This window comes from Impatiens glandulifera, chromosome 2 (assembly GCF_907164915.1).
Source record: "Impatiens glandulifera chromosome 2, dImpGla2.1, whole genome shotgun sequence".
Lineage (NCBI taxonomy): Eukaryota > Viridiplantae > Streptophyta > Magnoliopsida > Ericales > Balsaminaceae > Impatiens > Impatiens glandulifera.
Genome location: NC_061863.1, coordinates 14398226 through 14416941, shown reverse-complemented (window position 1 = coordinate 14416941; position 18716 = coordinate 14398226). Strand labels below are relative to the sequence as shown.

Below are 18716 nucleotides of genomic sequence, written 5' to 3'. Positions count from 1 at the left end.
ACTCATCATCTCAACAATATGAACCTTTAGCTTGATAGATACTATGTTGTAATATATGTTGTTAATTGAACTGGTATGGTACTGGTATGTTGTTAATTCAGGTTTAATGTGTTAATTCAGGTTTAATGTTTATGTTGTATGTTCTAGTAGTAGTATATGAGTAGGGAAACGATGAGTATTAATTTATCGAAACGGGAGGAACTTAGCGGATCGGGAGGGACTTAGCGAATCGAAAAGTGCTAACTTAGCGAAACGGAAGGGACTTAGCGAATCGAAAAGTGCTAACTTAGCGAAACGGAAGGGACTTAGCGAATCGAAAAGTGCTAACTTAGCGAAACGGAAGGGACTTAGCGAATCGAAAAGTGCTACCTTAGCGAAACGAAGGGTACTTGGCGAAACGAAGGCTACTAACTTATCTTTTTTGTAGGTTGAAGGGTCAATTTACAATACATCAATTTACACAAAATAATTTACAATACATCATCCAACTTCCAAAATATTCATCAAGGTTTACAAGACATCAAAATAAGTTATCACTTTTACACAAAATAATGTTCAAGGTTCCATAATCTGATGGAATAGCCTGACCGCCATCTTCTGCCTAAAAAACCCCATGTTTTCTGAGGTCACATTGTGCACGGGTTGATTAGCGGTCAAGTGTTCCATGTACATTAGCGTGAAGACCCCACAGTCCCCGCTCTCTGTTGCCCGTGGGACTTCTCCAACCTTAGCAGCAGCGGTTTTCACTTTGGGGTGTGGAAACCGTTTGTAAGTCATTGGTTGGATGGGGCCTTCGAAGTTGAAATTAGGATACCTTACCCTCTCACCGGGAGTGATTGTTTTGGCGAATATAATTGGAATCATGTCGCAGAAGGGTTTCAAATAAGGATCCAGATTCTTATAAAGATAGGCGTCACAGTCGTACACGTCAATGCGGTACTTTTGAAGACGTGCTACACATAAAATCCAGTGTTTCTGGTTAATGTTCACTGGCATGTAGACGTCGTCAATTGTTGACCACTCTGGCATATATCTATGTGGTGCGCCCATATAATAGTCTTTGAATTCGTCGACTGGAAATTTGGCAGGATCCTTAATAAAATCCCTGTGCAGTCGCCTGATTCTATCCGACAATACGCAATCCCCAATTGCCGCATGTGTATTTTTATATGTCTTGGGATAGCAGGAAATCCTTTTCCGCAGAAGATGGCAGAATGCATCGATTTCCTGCACAATGGGAGCATACAACATACATTGAGTACATATCAAACAACATTGACTAAGTAAGTACTTTGCGAAACGAAGAGCACTTTGCGAAACGAAGAGTACTTTGCGAAACGAAGAGTACTTTGCGAAACGAAAAGCACTTTGCGAAACGAAGAGTACTTTGCGAAACGAAGATTAATGAATTGATTTGAACGACTTACCTCGTCTTCAATCCATGTAAGCCTTGTTACAACTCTAACCAACACTTCCTTCTTTGCTTGAACCGTATGTAAATCCGTTGTCGAATTATCGGTTTTTCGATCATCCAACCACGCCTTTACTTTTTGAAGTAGCTCATCATCAAATTTTTGAAGGTGATTCACTTTCATAGGATCCTTTGTCTTGGGCATTTTTGACAAGGAAGGGTTGGTGTACGAGTCATCTTTTTTCGGCTTCCTCACTCTCCTCCCATAATTTCCTTTAGGAGGAGTATTGTATAACTGGAAATCGTCATTGTCATCATTGTCATCATTTGCCTTCACATCCCCCACAGTCTTCTCATCCTTCACCTTCACTTTCAAATCCTTCAGTTTCAGATCAACCTCCACATCATCCACCCTAGCCACACCATCCAGCTTCTCACCGTCCTCCAATTTAGCCTCAACCTCTATCTTTACGTCCTTCACCTTCGCATCGTTGTCTTTTCGTTCATCCTCCGCCTTCTCATCATCATCTACCTTCTCATCGTTTTCTTTTCTTTCATCCTCCACATTCTCTTCATCATCGACCTTCTCATCGTTCTCCACCTTATCCTCATCCATCTTTTCATCATCATCCACCTTCTCATCGTTCTCCACCTTATCCTCATCCATCTTTTCATCATCATCCACCTTGTCATCGGTCTCCACCTTCTGTGCGTCCTCCACCTTCTCATTGTCCTCCATTACATCGTCTTTCCCATCAGTCCCATCATTCACCTTTTCATCCCCCACAGTCTCCTGCATCGCTATCATCTCCTAAAAAATAGACAAAATTCACACTTAGCGAATCGACAACAAATAATTTGCGAAACGGAAACTACTTTGCGAAACGAAAAATGCTAACTTAGCGAAACGGAAACTACTTTGCGAAACGGAAACTACTAACTTAGCGAAACGGAAACTACTTTGCGAAACGGAAACTACTAACTTAGCGAAACGAAAAATACTAACTTAGCGAAACGGAAACTACTTTGCGAAACGGAAACTACTAACTTAGCGAAACGGAAACTACTTTGCGAAACGAAAAGTTCGCAGAATACCTCTTTCTTCTCCTCCTCCTGTTCAACCTTGCTCTTCTCAACTTCGACATCCTTCTTAGAATCCTTAACCTGCAAAATATGTACTGGTTAGATCAGATATGTACTTGGCGAAGTAAAATGTAAAGTGCAAAATTGAATATCTCCATACCTCAGTAGTCTTTTCCTCTTCAACCTTCACAGCCTTCTTAGAATCCTTCTTCTTACTCTTCTTCTTCTTTATATTATCCTCCATATCATCTAATCTGGTTAATAATATGGACATCCTTTTGTTGGATTTTTCTAACAACTGTGTGGACATATTAAAAACCATCTTCTTGAACGACTCAACGTGAGTTTGTTGAGTTTCTTGGATTGTGATTTTCAGCTCTTTGATGAGCTCTGTTTTCATCTTTTTCATCTCCTCTTTCAACTCTACTTTCAGCTCCTCCTTCATCTCATTAAAATCACATCCAACAGTAGGTGTTGGAGCCCGAGGAGAAGGTGTGTCAGCCCGAGGAGAAGGTGTGTCAGCCCGAGGACTTGAGGTCGCGGATGGGGGAGTAAGAATGCGGGCCGGAATCGATTCATAAGCAAGCTTCTTCTTCAAGTTGGCTGCTTCTTTAAGAGTAGCATCAGCCTTTCTCTTCCTCGTGGCAGGTTTGGGGGGAATCGGAGTAACTTGTTCATCTTCACTTTCATCATCTTCATCAAAATCATCTTTTATTACCTTCCCATCAGTAAATCCCTCAAAAAAATCATCAGCTGTCTCGTCGATTTGCTCAAATACATCACCACTGTATAACCTCTTCTCCATGGAGGACTCTTCCATCTCAGTCACATCCGTGGTCTCTAGGGCAGTCTTTACCTCCGTCGATGTGTTTTTCCTGTTGGAATGATAGAGTAACAACCTTGGGCGTAGAGGGTCATTAATCTGATTCCTTCTGGCGAATTTAGGGATAAAGCTTTCGATGACCTCATACGTCCACACTTGAAGTGCCAATGCGAACCCATAGATGTTATATGCAAAAGGAGCATAAGGTTGTTCAGCCTTCTCCTTCTTGTCAAAAAATGAGGTACAGAGATGTTTCATGTTCTTGTTTAAACCCTTGAGGGTGGCTCTAAAGGTGACCTTACCCCATGGATATTTGAGGAAAGTGTCCTTGTCTTCCACCATGTTGAGTATTTTTGGAAATATAACTCTTTTTGGGTCAAATGTGAATAGGTACTGGCAAATCAGTACTACCAGCCCCATCTTGAATGCATCTTCCTTGTCTTTGCATTTGAAAAAAGCCTTCTCGAAGTCGCACATTTTCACACTCATGCTCCCTTTAAAGTATTTAACCGAGAGAGGTGGACAACAGCGCAATTTTTCTTGGTCCAACTCAGGATAAACGCCGAAACATAGGCCGGTAACTAACGCATACTCCTTCATACCAAATACAAGCTTTTGCCCATTCACCATGAAAGTTATCTCCTTGGAGTTTGAGCTTAACCTCCTCATCAACATTTGATGTACAATACTTCCTGAGAACTGCAAGAGGGGGGCTGTGAATAATGATCTGAACTGGGTATTGTACACACTCTCCAGAAGATCCATTGTAATAACGAAATCGAATTCAAACCATTCTCATAGCTGGAGCTCGTAGTACTTAGCGAATCGTCAAGTACAAATTTTTTTATTGGTTTCATAGGTAATCTATCTCGTTTGACAAGGTATCAACAACAAAGTCATGGTTTTGAAAAGAACATGTGTTAGCAAAACAAACCCTATAATTTTACATGGAAACATTTAGATTCTTCAGAAAAAATCTTTGAAGAAGCGATCGTTGAACTCCAGATAAGAGAAAATTGTTTGAAATTTATTTCTTTAGCTTAACAACTAACGAAATCAAAGTCAGCCAATCTTTGCTTATCTGGAGGTCAATGATAGATTCTTCAAAGGCATTTTCTGAAGAATCTAAATGTTTCCAATGTAAAATTAGAAAGTTTGTTTTGTTAACACATGTTCTCTTCATAACCATGAAGTGATGTAAATACCTTGTCAAATGAAGTTCATGATTAACTATAAATAACAAAAAATCTTGATACTTAGCGAATCGCGAGGTATACTTTGCGAAACGGTAAGTCCGTAGCGAAACGGAAAGTCCGTAGCGAAACGGTAAGTCCGTAGCGAAACGGTAAGCAGATCTGAAACGGAAACAGATACGCTCTTATCAGACAGATTTTCTGCAAATATGAACAGATAACAAATAATAAAAACCTAACGAAATGCTCAATGAACCAATATGAACCATATAAGAAATAAGAATCAACCAAAACGGAGAAAATGATGGACATAAAGGAAATATGAAAAAGTTTTTGAAATGAAGAAAATGTAAACAAGAACATAACAGTTAGAATGAAGATCTACCTCGACGCCGTTCAAATAGTTAGAATCGGAGAACTCACATAAACCCTAGTATAAGAAACCTGCATGCAAATAGATCTAGGGTTAGAAATCGGCAATAGATAAACATAAATGAATTAGTTAGGTTAGAAGAGCTCTGATCGGGTTTGATTTGTATGAATATTGGAGGAAACGGAGATGTCGTCGCCGCCGGGCGCCGTCGCCGCCGGCCACCGTGAGTGAAGGAGAGAATTGGAGGAAGAGAGAGAAAAAAATTTAGTGAAATGAAAATATTTGGGTATTTATACAAACCTCTGATCCACTTCGCGAAACGCTAAGTGACTTAGCGTTTCGCGACAAGGGCAAAATCGGATAAAAAAAAATATAACACCACGAGCGCAAAAAAATTATAAAATTCCACCAGGTCAAATAAACCAACTTGCAAGGTCATTTCGTCAAATTTCCCTCTGATTCGTTAGAGATTAACGATCTTATTTTCATTATAATTGGTTGCCAAAATCATTTCTCTGTTAATATATTTAAAATTATATAATTTTAAAAAATATTGATCATTTATGTAATTTTTTATTTCATATATATATATATATATATATATTAAGTGGAAAAATCTTATATTAAAATTATATTAGTTATTGATAAAAAGTCTTTGGCTTCATCATTGAAAATTGCAAAATTATGTCTAGATTGGTGAGCAAATCGTTACAAATGGAAGACATCGCAAATTATATAATAAACCTTTTTTAAGCTGGATCTCTCATATTTGATGTGCGTCATTTATATTAGATTATTAAATAGATATACCATTCTAACTATAAAGAAAAATTTCATAAAAAAAAGTCATTCATATTAGATTATTAAATAAATATACACTATAAAGAAAAATTTCATAAAAAAAAGTCTTCCAGTCAAATCTTCATAGATATTGCGGTTAAAAAAAGTTATTAATATTTACAACATTTCCTACATTTTAGTGCCTTCTTCAATTTAATAATATTTAAAATAAAAAATTGTTATTAAATTTGTTAATATATATTATTAAAGTATAATTATTTTTTTAAATAATTTTTAATTTAAATTAATATTTAATATATATATATATATTTTAATAAACACATAACCAATTTCAAATACAGTGTAAATGACTCAATTTAATAGAATTTTACTAGATAAATTATTTGGGTGCTATTAAATTATTTTAATAACTTACTTTTATCCCTTAAATTATTTTTAAAAATAAATTGTCATTCGAACTTTTAGAATGGTCACCAATAACTCTTTTGTCAATTTTTTTTCGTTAAACATAACGTCTCAAACTAATTTTTTTTTAACCTTTAAATTATTTGTTTACACTAATCATCATAAACTATCAAAATGTTCACTTGTGACTTTTTTATATTTTGTTATAAAAAATTTGTAATCTATTTTAGAAATAAAATATGCAATTTATATTATTTTATGACCAAATTTGTAGATAACTTACTATATTGTAATTTATCAATAATTTATTTTTCTTTATAGAGTAATGTCAAATAAGATGAAAAAAATGAATGTAATTTAACAATTGTAACATTTATGTTAAACTAATAATATTCATAAAATTTCAAAAGAAAAAAAATGTGTTAATTGGAACACCATATTTATAGTCAACAAACACAAAAGAATGTATTCCTACAAATATCAATAACTGTCGATGAATCTAATAAAAAAATACTAAAAATATCAATAACCATCTTTGACACACTACCGTTAAAAAGTCAAAATAAACTACAATTTTTAACACACTACATTTAAAAACACAAAAAATAGTAACACTCCAATTAAAAAGATAAAACTACTGTTAAAAAAACATAAATATTTTCTCGTACAGTTTATAATATTCATTTTAATACACTGATGGTTGAAGCTTTTATGATTTTTTTTTGTCACCTATAATAAATAGTGTGGAAGTCATACAACATTCATATAACATTAATGTATTCAAAAAATTAGACAAATCTACTTAAAGGTTCATTCTATGCCTTATTAATACTCCTCATTCCTCCATTTACATCTTGCAAGTTTATCATTATGGCCTAAGTTTCCACCCACGTACCTCCTAAACTTCCTTCCATAGTCTTTTTTTCTCTTGTCTGGTTCTTTTTTATTGCTTTCTTGGGTCTACCCGACTAAAGCATACAAACGAGAGGATCCAACCGCAATTCTAATGATGAAGTTGACCATATATCTTTTACCATTGATTGTGTTTAAGACGTGATTGTAAATAGTGATGAATAATTCTTTTTATAATCCTTGTCAACACATTCATACACTTTTATATGCCATGTTATTTTAAAGCAACTATAGAATGACATCATGATAATCTTGATAACTCCCACAGTCCACAACTATATCTTTTTTTCTAACATCAACAACAAACTGAAGTGCACTAGGACCCTTAACTTGATAGTCATTCACACCATTATAGATTAACCTCTACTTAAAAAATTATTTTATTATTTTTCTATAATTTTCTTAATTAATGGTCCAATATGATGAAGATATCTAGACATGCTATATTATTATTTTTTTATTATTTTCATTAAAAAATTTTAATACCTTATATTAAAAAATAATTGATTTATCATTTATCTCAAATATATGGGAATTGAAAGACTCACATAAATTTTGTTTGTGAGCCTATCACATTTAGTATCAAATTAAAAAAAGCCTTAAACCAAATAGATGGATGAGGGGCACCAATCACCACTTGAATGTCGCTCATCATAATGTTTAAGTGTTTCAATTGTATTGTTGTGCACCTCCAAATTTGCACTTCCAGCAATTGTCCATAATATTTGTTTTAACTTCTTCCCTAAATGTTTTTTTTTAATTTCTATACAAATGCTGAACACAAAATCTATGTTCAGCATTTGATAATACCTCGAACAGGGCTATGCTTATAACCTTAAGCATGTTAGTTTTTACCTTTTGTTCATTTGATATGAATGTATAATGAAAATAGTTATTTATTTTTAGATCTTTTGTTAGAAGCTCTATAAACTATTTACATTGAATGATTTCCTCTTTTTCCAAAATTGCTCAAGCTATTGACCACCCTCCATTGTTAGGATCAACCCCAATTGCAGTCAACAATTGACATGGATATTGACCATTTATATGACATTTATCCAATCATATGATGGGACGACAATATCTAAATCCCTCATTCAATGGGCCTAAACAATAATATATGCACATGAATATATAGTTTCCATTTTAATTTCGGAAAGGGGTTAACTCAACCTCCAATTGAGTTTGGGTAAATTCTCCAAATTTTTCACAGTAATTCCACACTAGTTTGTATTGATCAATTGCATTCCATTTTATACTATTCACTACTATATATTTCGTTCTATATGTTACAACTTTACTTATTTTGAAGTTATAGTCTTCATCTACCGTTTGTTTTAATTCATGAACCGAAATTTTAAGGTTTGCTCTGATTCTTTCTCATTGCAATTTGTCAACCATTTTGCAGTGATGTTTTTATTTTTGTATGCATAATCACAATCTTCTTAGAAATAATTCATTATTTTAATTATCTCACTAGTTTCATTGTTCCTATATTTTGATGCAAACACTCCCATTTACAAGGTGATTGACATTTGGCACGCAATTTGTGTCTCTCATTGCAGAGAAATTTAATCGACTTACCCATGCAAATAGAATAATTTATAATGGTCTCCTTGAATTCCACATATAGAATTACAAAATCGTTGTCGCAACTGAAAGATGGATTTCTCATTTCCTTTTCTGTATTGAAGTCAACATATGAAAGTCTTTATGCTTTCTTCTCCTCATCAGATAATCCAAAATTTCTATGAAGTCTATCATCAACCATGTTTCCATATAACACTTCAGATAATATATTATTTTTGTATGTGGAACTAAATGATCTTTTGAAATGTATCCCAAGTAACATTGTAAACGATATTGATGTTATGAATATGTGTATGTGAGTATACAAGAAAAGATTGATTGAGGTTTATTGTTGGTTTGAAATTGAACTGTTAACCAATCTAACTCTAGTTAGAAGAGCGACAATGACCAAAGTAGTACTGCAACAACTCCGGTAAAAATGAGTACAATGGGCTCAAATGATACTATATCAACTCAGTTAAAAGGAGTGCACAAGGCTCAAAGGGTATTACAGCAACTTCAGTAAAAATGAGTGCACAAAGCTCAAAAGGTATTGCAGTAATTTTAGTGCACAAGGCTTAATGGGTATTGCATCAATTTCAGTAAAAAATAGAAGAAGTACACTAGAAAGATGAGAATAGTGAAGCAAACTGTGATGAGAAACAAGTGATGATGCAAACATTACTAAGGAGAATAGTGATGCTACAAATGATAATGATACAAGTAGTAAAGATGCAAAGAGTGATGACTTTTCTGAAGTAAAACTTTATTATATTGACGATGATATGTTCAAATGTAACTCAAACGAAGACACATAAAGAAAATAAGTGAGTGAAAATGTCATTGCAATAGGGTATACCCAACCAACTGAAATAGTGACTCAAGTTTAGGTTAGTGGTCCATTAGAGTGTGAAATAGAAAAAGGGAATTGTAAGAGGAAAATAAAGGACCACATGTTGATCATGAATATGTGTAAAAGGTGGGACTTGATCACACTTTTTCTAAAGTGTTAGACTGAAACATGGTTGATGATGGACTTCATAATCATTTCGGATCATTTGATGAGGAGTAGGAAGCACAAATACCTCCATATGTTGCTTTCGATGCAGAAAGAGAAATGATAAATTCATCATTTTAGTTGCAATAAAGATTTTGTAACTCTATTAAATTCAAAGAGACTATTAGAAATTATTTTATTTGTATGTGTAAGTCGATTAAATTTTCCTGTAATGAGACACATTGTGAGTGCCAAATGTCAACCACTTTGTAAATGAGTGTTTTGCATCAATAAATAAGAACAATGGAACTAGTGATTTGAAATTAAAATGTTGAATGATGTCCACGAAGATTGTAATCATGCATACAAAAATAAAAACATCATTGCAAAATGGTTGACAAATTGATACAAGGAAAGAATCTAAGAAAACCCTAAAATTACGGTTAGGGAATTAAGATAGACAGTGGATGGAGACTATAACTCCACAATAAATAAAGTTGTAGCATGCATATCCAAAACTATAGCAGTAAATAGTATAAAAGAGAATGCATCTAATCAATAAAACTTATGTGAAATTACTGTGAAGGCGAACTCACCCAAACTCAAATATGGAGGTTGAGTTCATTCCTTTTCGAAATGAAAATAGAAACTACAGATTCATGCGCCTATATTGTTAATTAGGCCAATTGAAGGAGGGATTGAGATATTGTTGTCCCATCATAGAATTTGATGGATATAATATAAATGGTCAATATCTAGGTCAATTGGAATTTCAGTACTATCACCTCTCATAAAAATCAAGTACTTACGTAGACTCAATTGGAATCAAAATCGTAATTTCTAGGTGTAATAACAAAAGTTATCACTATGATATTATGAACTTTATCTCCAATCTCTTTTAACCCTTCTAGAAGACCCTTCTCTCGTACCGATCTCAAGAACTTAAACATTTATCGCGTACATATATTCGGTGACAACTAAAAAACTCGAGCTAGAAAAAAAGAGTAAAGACGCGTAGTTGAATTAATAAGCAAGGGTCACAACTTAGGGTTTCTATTTTGTAAAGTTCACTCTTTACAAAGTATGATGCAAATATATGGAAAAAAGAAGAAAAAAGAAAGATGAGGTTATGAGGTTACATGATCGATCGCGAAGAAGTTATATATAAAAATCTGTTTTGAAGTGAATAAAAGCTTATAAAGAAAAAAGTTCATAAAAAATTGATGAGAAAGAACAATTTGTTTTAAAAAATAATTAAAAGATTAAACGTAAACTATTTAAAACCAAAAAAAAACATCTTAACCATTCACATCATATTTTTTAAATCTTCAACCAAACAATTTAGAAATTAAATATATTCCACACAATTTCCATTTATAAATGCTTATAAAATTTAATTAATTTAAAAACCAAACTTCATCCCTAGACCATGATATACATCCCACAAGCTAAACTATTAGAATAATAAAGTAATTATATTTTAACAAATTAAATTTATAATATATATATCTTATATATAAAATAAAAGCAATAATTGCTTTCATATAAATTAAAATTATTATTATATATTGACATAACTCGTGAACGCGGGTTTCTTGACGGTTTAATTTTATCCTAAGTACCAAAATAATCCTTCAATCTTATCATACTATTATCCTAGCATAGAAAGAAAAGTACCGTAAATAAAAACATACAACAAGGACAAAAATGTAAATATTTGACTCTCCACTCCAAAACGTTTAAATGCCAGAGAAAAGGGGGCAGAGCAGAGATAGAAAACACGAGCAGTCGATTTCAAACGGAGAGCGATTGGCCATAATCATCAAACTCAAGCTTCACCATTAAATGCTATAATGGACCCACATCACACAATCTCCATAGATAAGATGTTTATGATGATGATGATGTTCTTATAGTGTAAGTTTGGTGTGTAATGTGTATTTAAACTCACCATAATTGATAAAGATTCATTCTTTATTGATTGTTATCCGGTTATATTTTAAGATTTTCATCATTATTGCTTAATTTGTTCTTATCGAATAGATACGCGTAGAACTTTATCTACCCTTGTCTTCTTTCGGGATTTTTCTTCTTTGTGATTGTTCACATTAGATCTGAATGTCAGAGTATGGCTTCTCTCTCATCTACTCGTCATGTTCTTCTCGATCTAACGGAAATGGAGATGAGCAACGAAGAACAATATGTTTCCTTTCACTCTTTCTTACTAGGGTTTAATAATTTACTAAGTTTTTTTTGTATGTAAAACAACCCACTTTCCAGTGTTGTGTAATCACTAAGATGGGGTGCTTTTCTTGCTTGATTACTCGTGGTAAAGATGTATCGGATTTTGATGAAGATTGTAACAAGCGATCTGCTGAATCGTCAGGTTAGAGTAGTTAGTTCAATGTTATCATTTATCTGTTTGTTGTTGATGAACTGATTTTGATTTTGCAGTTAATGGAAAGGGGAAGAATAATAGTGGTAAGAGTTTGTTTCATCATATGATTTCTGTTGATTTGTCTTTACAATTGCTTGTGTATTGATGGTTTGTCTGATCAGGTTCATTGGATAAGAAAGGGAAGGATTGTGGAGATGTAAAGGGTAGCAATGCTGCTGCTCGAAGTTTCACATTTCGCGAGCTTGCTAATGCCACGAGGAACTTTAGGGTAGTTAATCTAATTGGGGAAGGCGGTTTTGGTAGAGTTTACAAGGGAAGACTAGAATCAGGGCAGGTGAGTTAATCGTTTTTTGGTGATTTGATGAAACTTTTGATTATTTATTAACTTGTTAAGGATTTGTTTTTGCAGTTCATTGCAGTTAAACAACTGAATCTAGATGGGCTTCAAGGGAACCAGGAATTCATTGTTGAAATTCTTATGCTAAGTCTCCTTCATCATCCAAATTTAGTCACTTTATTTGGGTATTGCACTGATGGTGACCAAAGGCTTTTGGTTTATGAATACATGGCTATGGGTAGCTTGGAAGATCATCTTTTCGGTAATTATTTCAATTTTTTTGGGGGGAAAGGTCGATGTCTTACTTTAATAAATGAAAAGCAATTGTCACTTACAAAGAGTCATGAAAAAAGAAGAAGAAAAGATACCATACAAATTGAGTGTTCATAATTCTTGCATAAAAATCAATAGCCTTATTGTTTGTGTACTTGCTCCACATCTTCTACTTTGAATGTAGCAACATGTCACAATTGTTTATTCATATTTGCTCTCATGTATTTCTTGGTCTTTCAAATACTCTTAGCATTTATTTTAAGTGAAATGACTAAAATATCCTTAATACTTTTGAATTTTATAGAAAATTTGGAAGTATTTTGGTTGATGATTTGATGGAGGAAATGATTGATGATAGGAAACTACATCAATAACTTGGTTCTATCATTCTTTTACATCAAAACCAACTAGATCATATACATTCTTGTTTGATAATTTCAGAACTTGATAATGATAAAGAGCCTCTTAATTGGTGCACAAGAATAAAGATTGCAGTTGGTGCAGCCAAGGGACTTGAGTATCTACATTGTAAAGCAAATCCGCCAGTTATTTATCGCGACCTTAAATCAGCAAATATATTGTTGGATGAAGATTTCAATCCCAAATTGTCTGATTTCGGACTAGCTAAATTAGGTCCGGTTGGTGATAACACTCATGTTTCCACCCGAGTAATGGGAACTTATGGATATTGTGCTCCGGAGTATGCAATGAGTGGAAAACTGACTCTTAAGTCCGATATCTATAGCTTTGGTGTTGTTCTATTGGAGTTGATCACAGGTCGAAAGGCAATTGACAATACTAAGATGCAAGGAGAGCAGAATCTTGTTGCTTGGGTAAGTTCACTATCTTAAACATGTTTTTTTCTTTGTCTACTAATATTGTTTCTTCACTATGAAATTGATTTCTAATATGTCTTGAGTAGCTTATGAAATCAATTCACATTTTATTTATTTTTGATGAAATTTCTCTTCGATTTGATGTAGTCTCGTCCTTTTCTAAAGGATCGCAAGAAGTTTGTTGAAATAGCTGATCCCCTTCTACAAGGCAACTTCCCTGTTCGTAGTTTTCATCACACGGTTGCCATAACTGCAATGTGTCTTCAGGAGGAACCGAATTTTCGCCCATTAATAAGCGATATTGTTGTAGCTCTCGAGTATGTGGAAACCCAAACACATAAATCGGAATCTCAGAAGGGTTCGTCTCTTAATCACCAAACATCATCGTGACCAACGTTACATTCAAAATCATCCATATATTTCTTTCAAGTTTGATTGTTTTTAATATTTGTGTATATATATATATATGTTTATTTGTGATTTAATTAAAATGAAAGAAAAGAAGAAGTAATGTTGAATTTTGGCTAGGTTTATAATCTCATAGTAATAATGAATGAGCCTCTTGAGTTGTGAAGGTTTTATAATTGGCTTTATTGGAATATGATTTATATTTAATATGTTATATAAATGGAGTTAGTTTTCAAATTGGTTTACTTCTAATATCTGTTTTTGTTTAATTGTTTAGATTTTTCACATGTTATTTGTTGGAATGACTAGGATATATGACTATTTATTGAAAAAAAATAAAGATTAAATCAAATTAATATGTAGTGCTAGTGCATCTACAATTGCCAATTGGGAGTCAGAAATTGAATTACAATTTTTTACCAATCAAAATAGAAAAAAATCAGCTGGATAAAATAATTTTAATTATTTCAAAACATAAAAAACTCATAACATAAATAATCATCACTTATCTTTACTAAAGGTTTAAAATTCTGGGGGCATTCTAATTTATATCTTGATCCCGTTACCAAATTGACTATTGAATATGTGCCTCTCATATGGAGGGGTAAGGATAAAAAAAAATTACATTTTTATCCCTTTCGATAAAAGATGATCCCATTTGAATTTATATTGCTACAAAATTTATAAACTTTTCTCTAAAAATACATTTTATAATTTTGTTCTTATTTTTATTTTTATAGATCTTCTTCAATTTCAAGAACAAGTAGTAAGTCTTTGAAATTTTTCTACCAAATTTTCAGATCCTGAGATTTAGCATATTTGAACTCTCTTGACACCAATTTTCCAACCAATTTTTTTTCTAAATACCATGAGTAAGCTGAAAGAATTATTTTTTGAAGTACATAACATTCAACTCATCAGTGTCATTTTCTTTTAGAATGCAACAAGAAAACAAGAGCACCCCTAGAAGGTGATAACTCAAATGACTTTTTTCTGACATTTTCGATCAAACCTTCTCGAAAAAGTATTTTAACCAATGCCCCGAAAGCCTAAGGGTTCACATTTTCCCAGAATTTTCTGCAACCGTACGAAGATAAAACTTCCTCTAAAGGTTAAAAAGGCTATTAATATTTATGAAGACAACATTTCCTCTGGATATTTATACCGAATTAAATCAGTAAATTAGAATGAATCAACCTGTCATTAAGATTTGGAACAAACTTTCTGTAAACAGTCAAAGTTGGAAACACAAAATTTTCAAAAATCACACCAAGTCTTTTAAAGGATACAACAATTGTGAAGACTTACCACGACCTCAAGAAGAGTTTATATAAAATGTTTTATTTGGCAAAATATTTTGATCAATTTTTATTTTTCCATCACTAACTAAATCCCATTTTTCATATCCTAAAAAAAATACTTTAATTGTGATTGTTACAGTATCAAAATACTAGTTTCTTAGTACCAATTCAATCACCATCAACAACTTCAAAAAAACTTGACCGTTACAATATGACCATTTCAAAACACTTTTTTGGACCCTGATCTAAACACAAATCTAGCTACATACACAGTCTCCAAATGAGAATATCTGATTAAAAAATTTCAGTTTCAAAACCTGTGCTAACTCAACAATCTGCCTTAATTAAGATCCAAGATTTCAATCCACTGATTAACAAACTAAACTCCAACTTTAGTCTCAAAATCTACCAAACTTGACCGCAATTTCATAAACAAAATCAAATGCCAAAATCAAGTGTCAAATTCGATAAAACCAATCTGAAACTCAATTCAATCTTCAATAACAGAATCATGATGAAATCTCAATTGATTTCTCCAAATTGAGTACATCAAAGAAAAAACATTCTTAGTCTTAAACCAATTCACCACCAATATCCATAACAACAAGTTGGAACATAATGTAGATGTTTTCTTAAACAAAAACATGACAAACAAACCTAATATTACTGTCGGAAAAATCAGCTTTTCCGGGCACGACTCACTGCCTGCTTCCTCCCTCCTCCAACTGAGTTAATCGAACTTGGGGGCAAAGGCGGCATCTTGTTTTCCTTAGTCCTGCTTCTCAGTGAGTACCTAGGAATCGGATTCACACTTTCTTTAATCTCAATCAATGGCGTCTTAGAAACCACAGAACTCTTGAAATCATCCAATTTCTTCACATTCCTCCTTTTTACAGGTTCACTCACGAAGCTTAGATCACAAATTGTCTTATTCTCTTCGCCTTCTTCACTAATTTTCTTTCTCTTCAACCTTTCGTTCCTCCTTGCAGAATATTCTTCATAGAACCTTCCCCTTTCGAACAAAGGACTGGGTTTCGATTTATCAGGAATAACACAATTACTTGAATTGGGTTTTTCGTTATTAATCATCTTAGTCAACTCCTGAAATTCGGATGTGATTGAACGGGTGACTGATTGGGTTTTCGACACAGAACCTGATTCAAATTTCACAACGGGAAGATTAAAATAAATTCAGAGAACGCAAGAAAGGATCTTTGAAGAAAAGAAGAACTTACCCATCTGATTTTGTGCGGCTGCGGTGTTGGGAATACTTGTCCGAAGAACTGACCGATGACGGATACGAATTGGAGAACTCGGAAACGGAGGTTTCAGATCTGCCATCTTAGAGGGAGAGAGAGTTGTAGAGAGAGAATATTTTGATTTGGGTTTAGTTTCTATCCTTATAATCAAGAATAAATAATTGATTTTGGAAGGCACATTATTATACTTTAATACATTTTTTTGAATTCTCAACGGTCATATTTTCTTACATTTTTATTAGTGCAAATTGTAAAAGAGACCCTTGAACTTGTATGTCTTTATAAGATCAATCCTTTTAAATTTTATAGAGGACTCAACTCTCAAATTCTCAAAAATAGGAAATTTTGTTTGAAAAACTTGCAACTTGAAAATAAGTAAAATAGAGAATTTTAAGCCCCAGAATGAAGTTAGAGTTTTATATTGAAATTGATAAATCAATAAATATGTTATAGTTAAAAGTGATAAAAAAGAGTGTAGATGTTATAATAAAAATTTATAATTAAGAATGACATATCTTATTAGTCAATATAATGATGTCTTCTTATATTCTACTTCCATAAACCCTAATTCGAATCTGATCCTTGAAGGACAATAGAAGGATTTAAGAGAATCACTCCTAAAATTGGAAGTAAATATTGATTTTTTTATAGACTAGAAAATTGTTGGAAGATGTTATCTAACTATATCACTTATTTATCTACTTTTTAATTTATTTTCTTTTTCTTTTCAAAACTTTGTTTTAGTTAGATTTCTCTATTATCTCAATTTTAATTGATAACAATTTATTCGTACATATTGAAATTTAAAATGAGTGATATGCTATAAAATATGATCATAAAATTATGAAAGATATATTAAAAAAAGGGACATAAAGGTTGTTCTCTATAAAAATGAGCTAATTCAAAATTTTCTTATTATTTTTTTTAGTGAAAAATATTTAAATTGATTTATTTCACTTCTCATGTCTTCCATTCTTCTTAATCTAAAATTATTATATATCAAATTCTTTTTATTTATTTTTAAATATAATAGACTAGTATTATCTCCTACACCCACCCACTACATTCATTTATAAGTAGGGATGACAATGGGGCGGTTCGGGGCGGGGAATGCAATTACCATCCCCGCCCCGTTTTAATTTCGAGAATTTTTTTAATACCATCCCTGCCCCGTTCGGTTTTTTTCGGTTTCGGGGAATCCCGCGGGGCACCGTTATTAATTTTTATTTTAAAAAAATAAATAAAAATTATACAATAAAATTATATAAACGAATTTTTTTGATATAATATATATTGTAATATATTAAAATTTTATATTATTATAAAGAAATAATTTTAATACTCTTATAAAATATAGTAAATAATTAAATATATTGGTGATTTAATATATTTAATTATGTTTATGGTATTCGGGGCGGGTCGGGGCGGGGGACATAAATACCATCCCCGCCCCATCCTCGTTCGGTTTCGGGGAAAAACCGTTTCAAACGGGACAATTCGGTTCGATTTTCGCGGGGCGGTTTCAAATTGCCATTCTTATTTATAAGTGAGATCACCTTAAATCTCTTAGAGACTATTCTTACACTGGAGCTATCCTAATAAATTTATCTATCTCAATCTTTATTTTATTTTTCCATTAAAATCTGTTGGGTCAGCTCATTTGACAGCTGGGCCTAACAAATTAATAAAGCCCATTAGGGCATATTTAATTAAGGGGAAAAAAAACACAGCAGTTTTTGGGTGGTTTTTTCTCTCTCTCTCTTCCAGCAGTTCTTCCTCCATTGAAGCAGTAATTCCTCCATTGAAACAGTAGGTTCTTCTTCTGATTTCCTTTATCTCTTCTCCATTTGGTTAGCCATCTTTAATGATGATGATAATGTATGTGAATGACAAGTTAGGATGAGGTCAATTGATAACTTTTGTTAGATTACCTCTAGGCTTGTATTGAACTACATTGTATACCCATTTGATATAGTGGATGATTTAAGTGGCCGAAGTGTCCCGTGGTTTTTACCTAATTTGGGTTTTCCACGTAAAATCTTGGTGTCCTGCTCTCTGTTTTTGATTGTTTGATGCTCAATTGTTTTGGCTGCCTATTTGATTACACAAAAGGGAAAAAGAATTGTTAGGCCTTGTTGTAGCTTGTTTATTTCTGAATTGCTAAATAGGTGCTATTATTCGATTTCTCCAACAAGTGGTATCAGAGCTGAGTTCGTTTGGTGGTGATTCTTGTATAATTCAAATGGAAGAATCGTTGAGCAGTAATGGAACGATGATCAAACTCACAGCTACCAATTACACAATCTGGAAGTCACGGATGGAGGACTTATTGTGTAA

The 18716-nt window shown here is 32.9% G+C and overlaps 3 protein-coding genes across 3 annotated transcripts; 1 reads left to right on the top strand and 2 right to left on the bottom strand.

Moving 5' to 3' along the window:
• Positions 1–555: 555 nt before the first annotated feature.
• LOC124924385 lies at positions 556–2210 on the bottom strand. The gene is made up of 3 exons (XM_047464427.1): positions 2097–2210; positions 1428–2045; positions 556–1227 (listed from the first exon to the last, which is right to left on the bottom strand). The coding sequence occupies exons 1-3, from the start codon at positions 2208–2210 to the stop codon at positions 556–558; spliced, it is 1404 nt and encodes a 467-aa protein (XP_047320383.1).
• A 9307-nt stretch (positions 2211–11517) lies between these two features.
• On the top strand, positions 11518–14058 carry LOC124925568 (probable serine/threonine-protein kinase PBL21). Its single transcript, XM_047465602.1, has 6 exons — positions 11518–11953; positions 12022–12048; positions 12127–12299; positions 12375–12564; positions 13017–13408; positions 13559–14058. The coding sequence occupies exons 1-6, from the start codon at positions 11866–11868 to the stop codon at positions 13799–13801; spliced, it is 1113 nt and encodes a 370-aa protein (XP_047321558.1). The 5' UTR covers positions 11518–11865; the 3' UTR covers positions 13802–14058.
• Positions 14059–15583: 1525 nt separating this feature from the next.
• LOC124927989 lies at positions 15584–16518 on the bottom strand. Its single transcript, XM_047468504.1, has 2 exons — positions 16356–16518; positions 15584–16274 (listed from the first exon to the last, which is right to left on the bottom strand). Exons 1-2 carry the CDS (start codon positions 16459–16461, stop codon positions 15799–15801), a joined length of 582 nt encoding a protein of 193 aa, XP_047324460.1. The 5' UTR covers positions 16462–16518; the 3' UTR covers positions 15584–15798.
• Positions 16519–18716: the final 2198 nt, after the last annotated feature.

Excerpts from the sequence above, each read along its gene's own strand:
- LOC124927989 (XM_047468504.1), bottom strand. The coding sequence starts at position 16,461 with ATGGCAGATCTGAAACCTCCGTTTCCGAGTTCTCCAATTCGTATCCGT. Across the intron at positions 16,275-16,355 it reads AGCCGCACAAAATCAGATGG|GTTCTGTGTCGAAAACCCAA; the intron begins GTAAGTTCTTCT and ends AATTTGAATCAG.
- LOC124925568 (XM_047465602.1), top strand. The coding sequence starts at position 11,866 with ATGGGGTGCTTTTCTTGCTTGATTACTCGTGGTAAAGATGTATCGGAT. Across the intron at positions 11,954-12,021 it reads GCGATCTGCTGAATCGTCAG|TTAATGGAAAGGGGAAGAAT; the intron begins GTTAGAGTAGTT and ends TTGATTTTGCAG. Across the intron at positions 12,049-12,126 it reads AAAGGGGAAGAATAATAGTG|GTTCATTGGATAAGAAAGGG; the intron begins GTAAGAGTTTGT and ends TTGTCTGATCAG.
- LOC124924385 (XM_047464427.1), bottom strand. The coding sequence starts at position 2,210 with ATGCAGGAGACTGTGGGGGATGAAAAGGTGAATGATGGGACTGATGGG. Across the intron at positions 2,046-2,096 it reads AGGTGGAGACCGATGACAAG|GTGGATGATGATGAAAAGAT; the intron begins GTGGATGATGAT and ends AACGATGAGAAG. Across the intron at positions 1,228-1,427 it reads TTACATGGATTGAAGACGAG|GAAATCGATGCATTCTGCCA; the intron begins GTAAGTCGTTCA and ends CCCATTGTGCAG.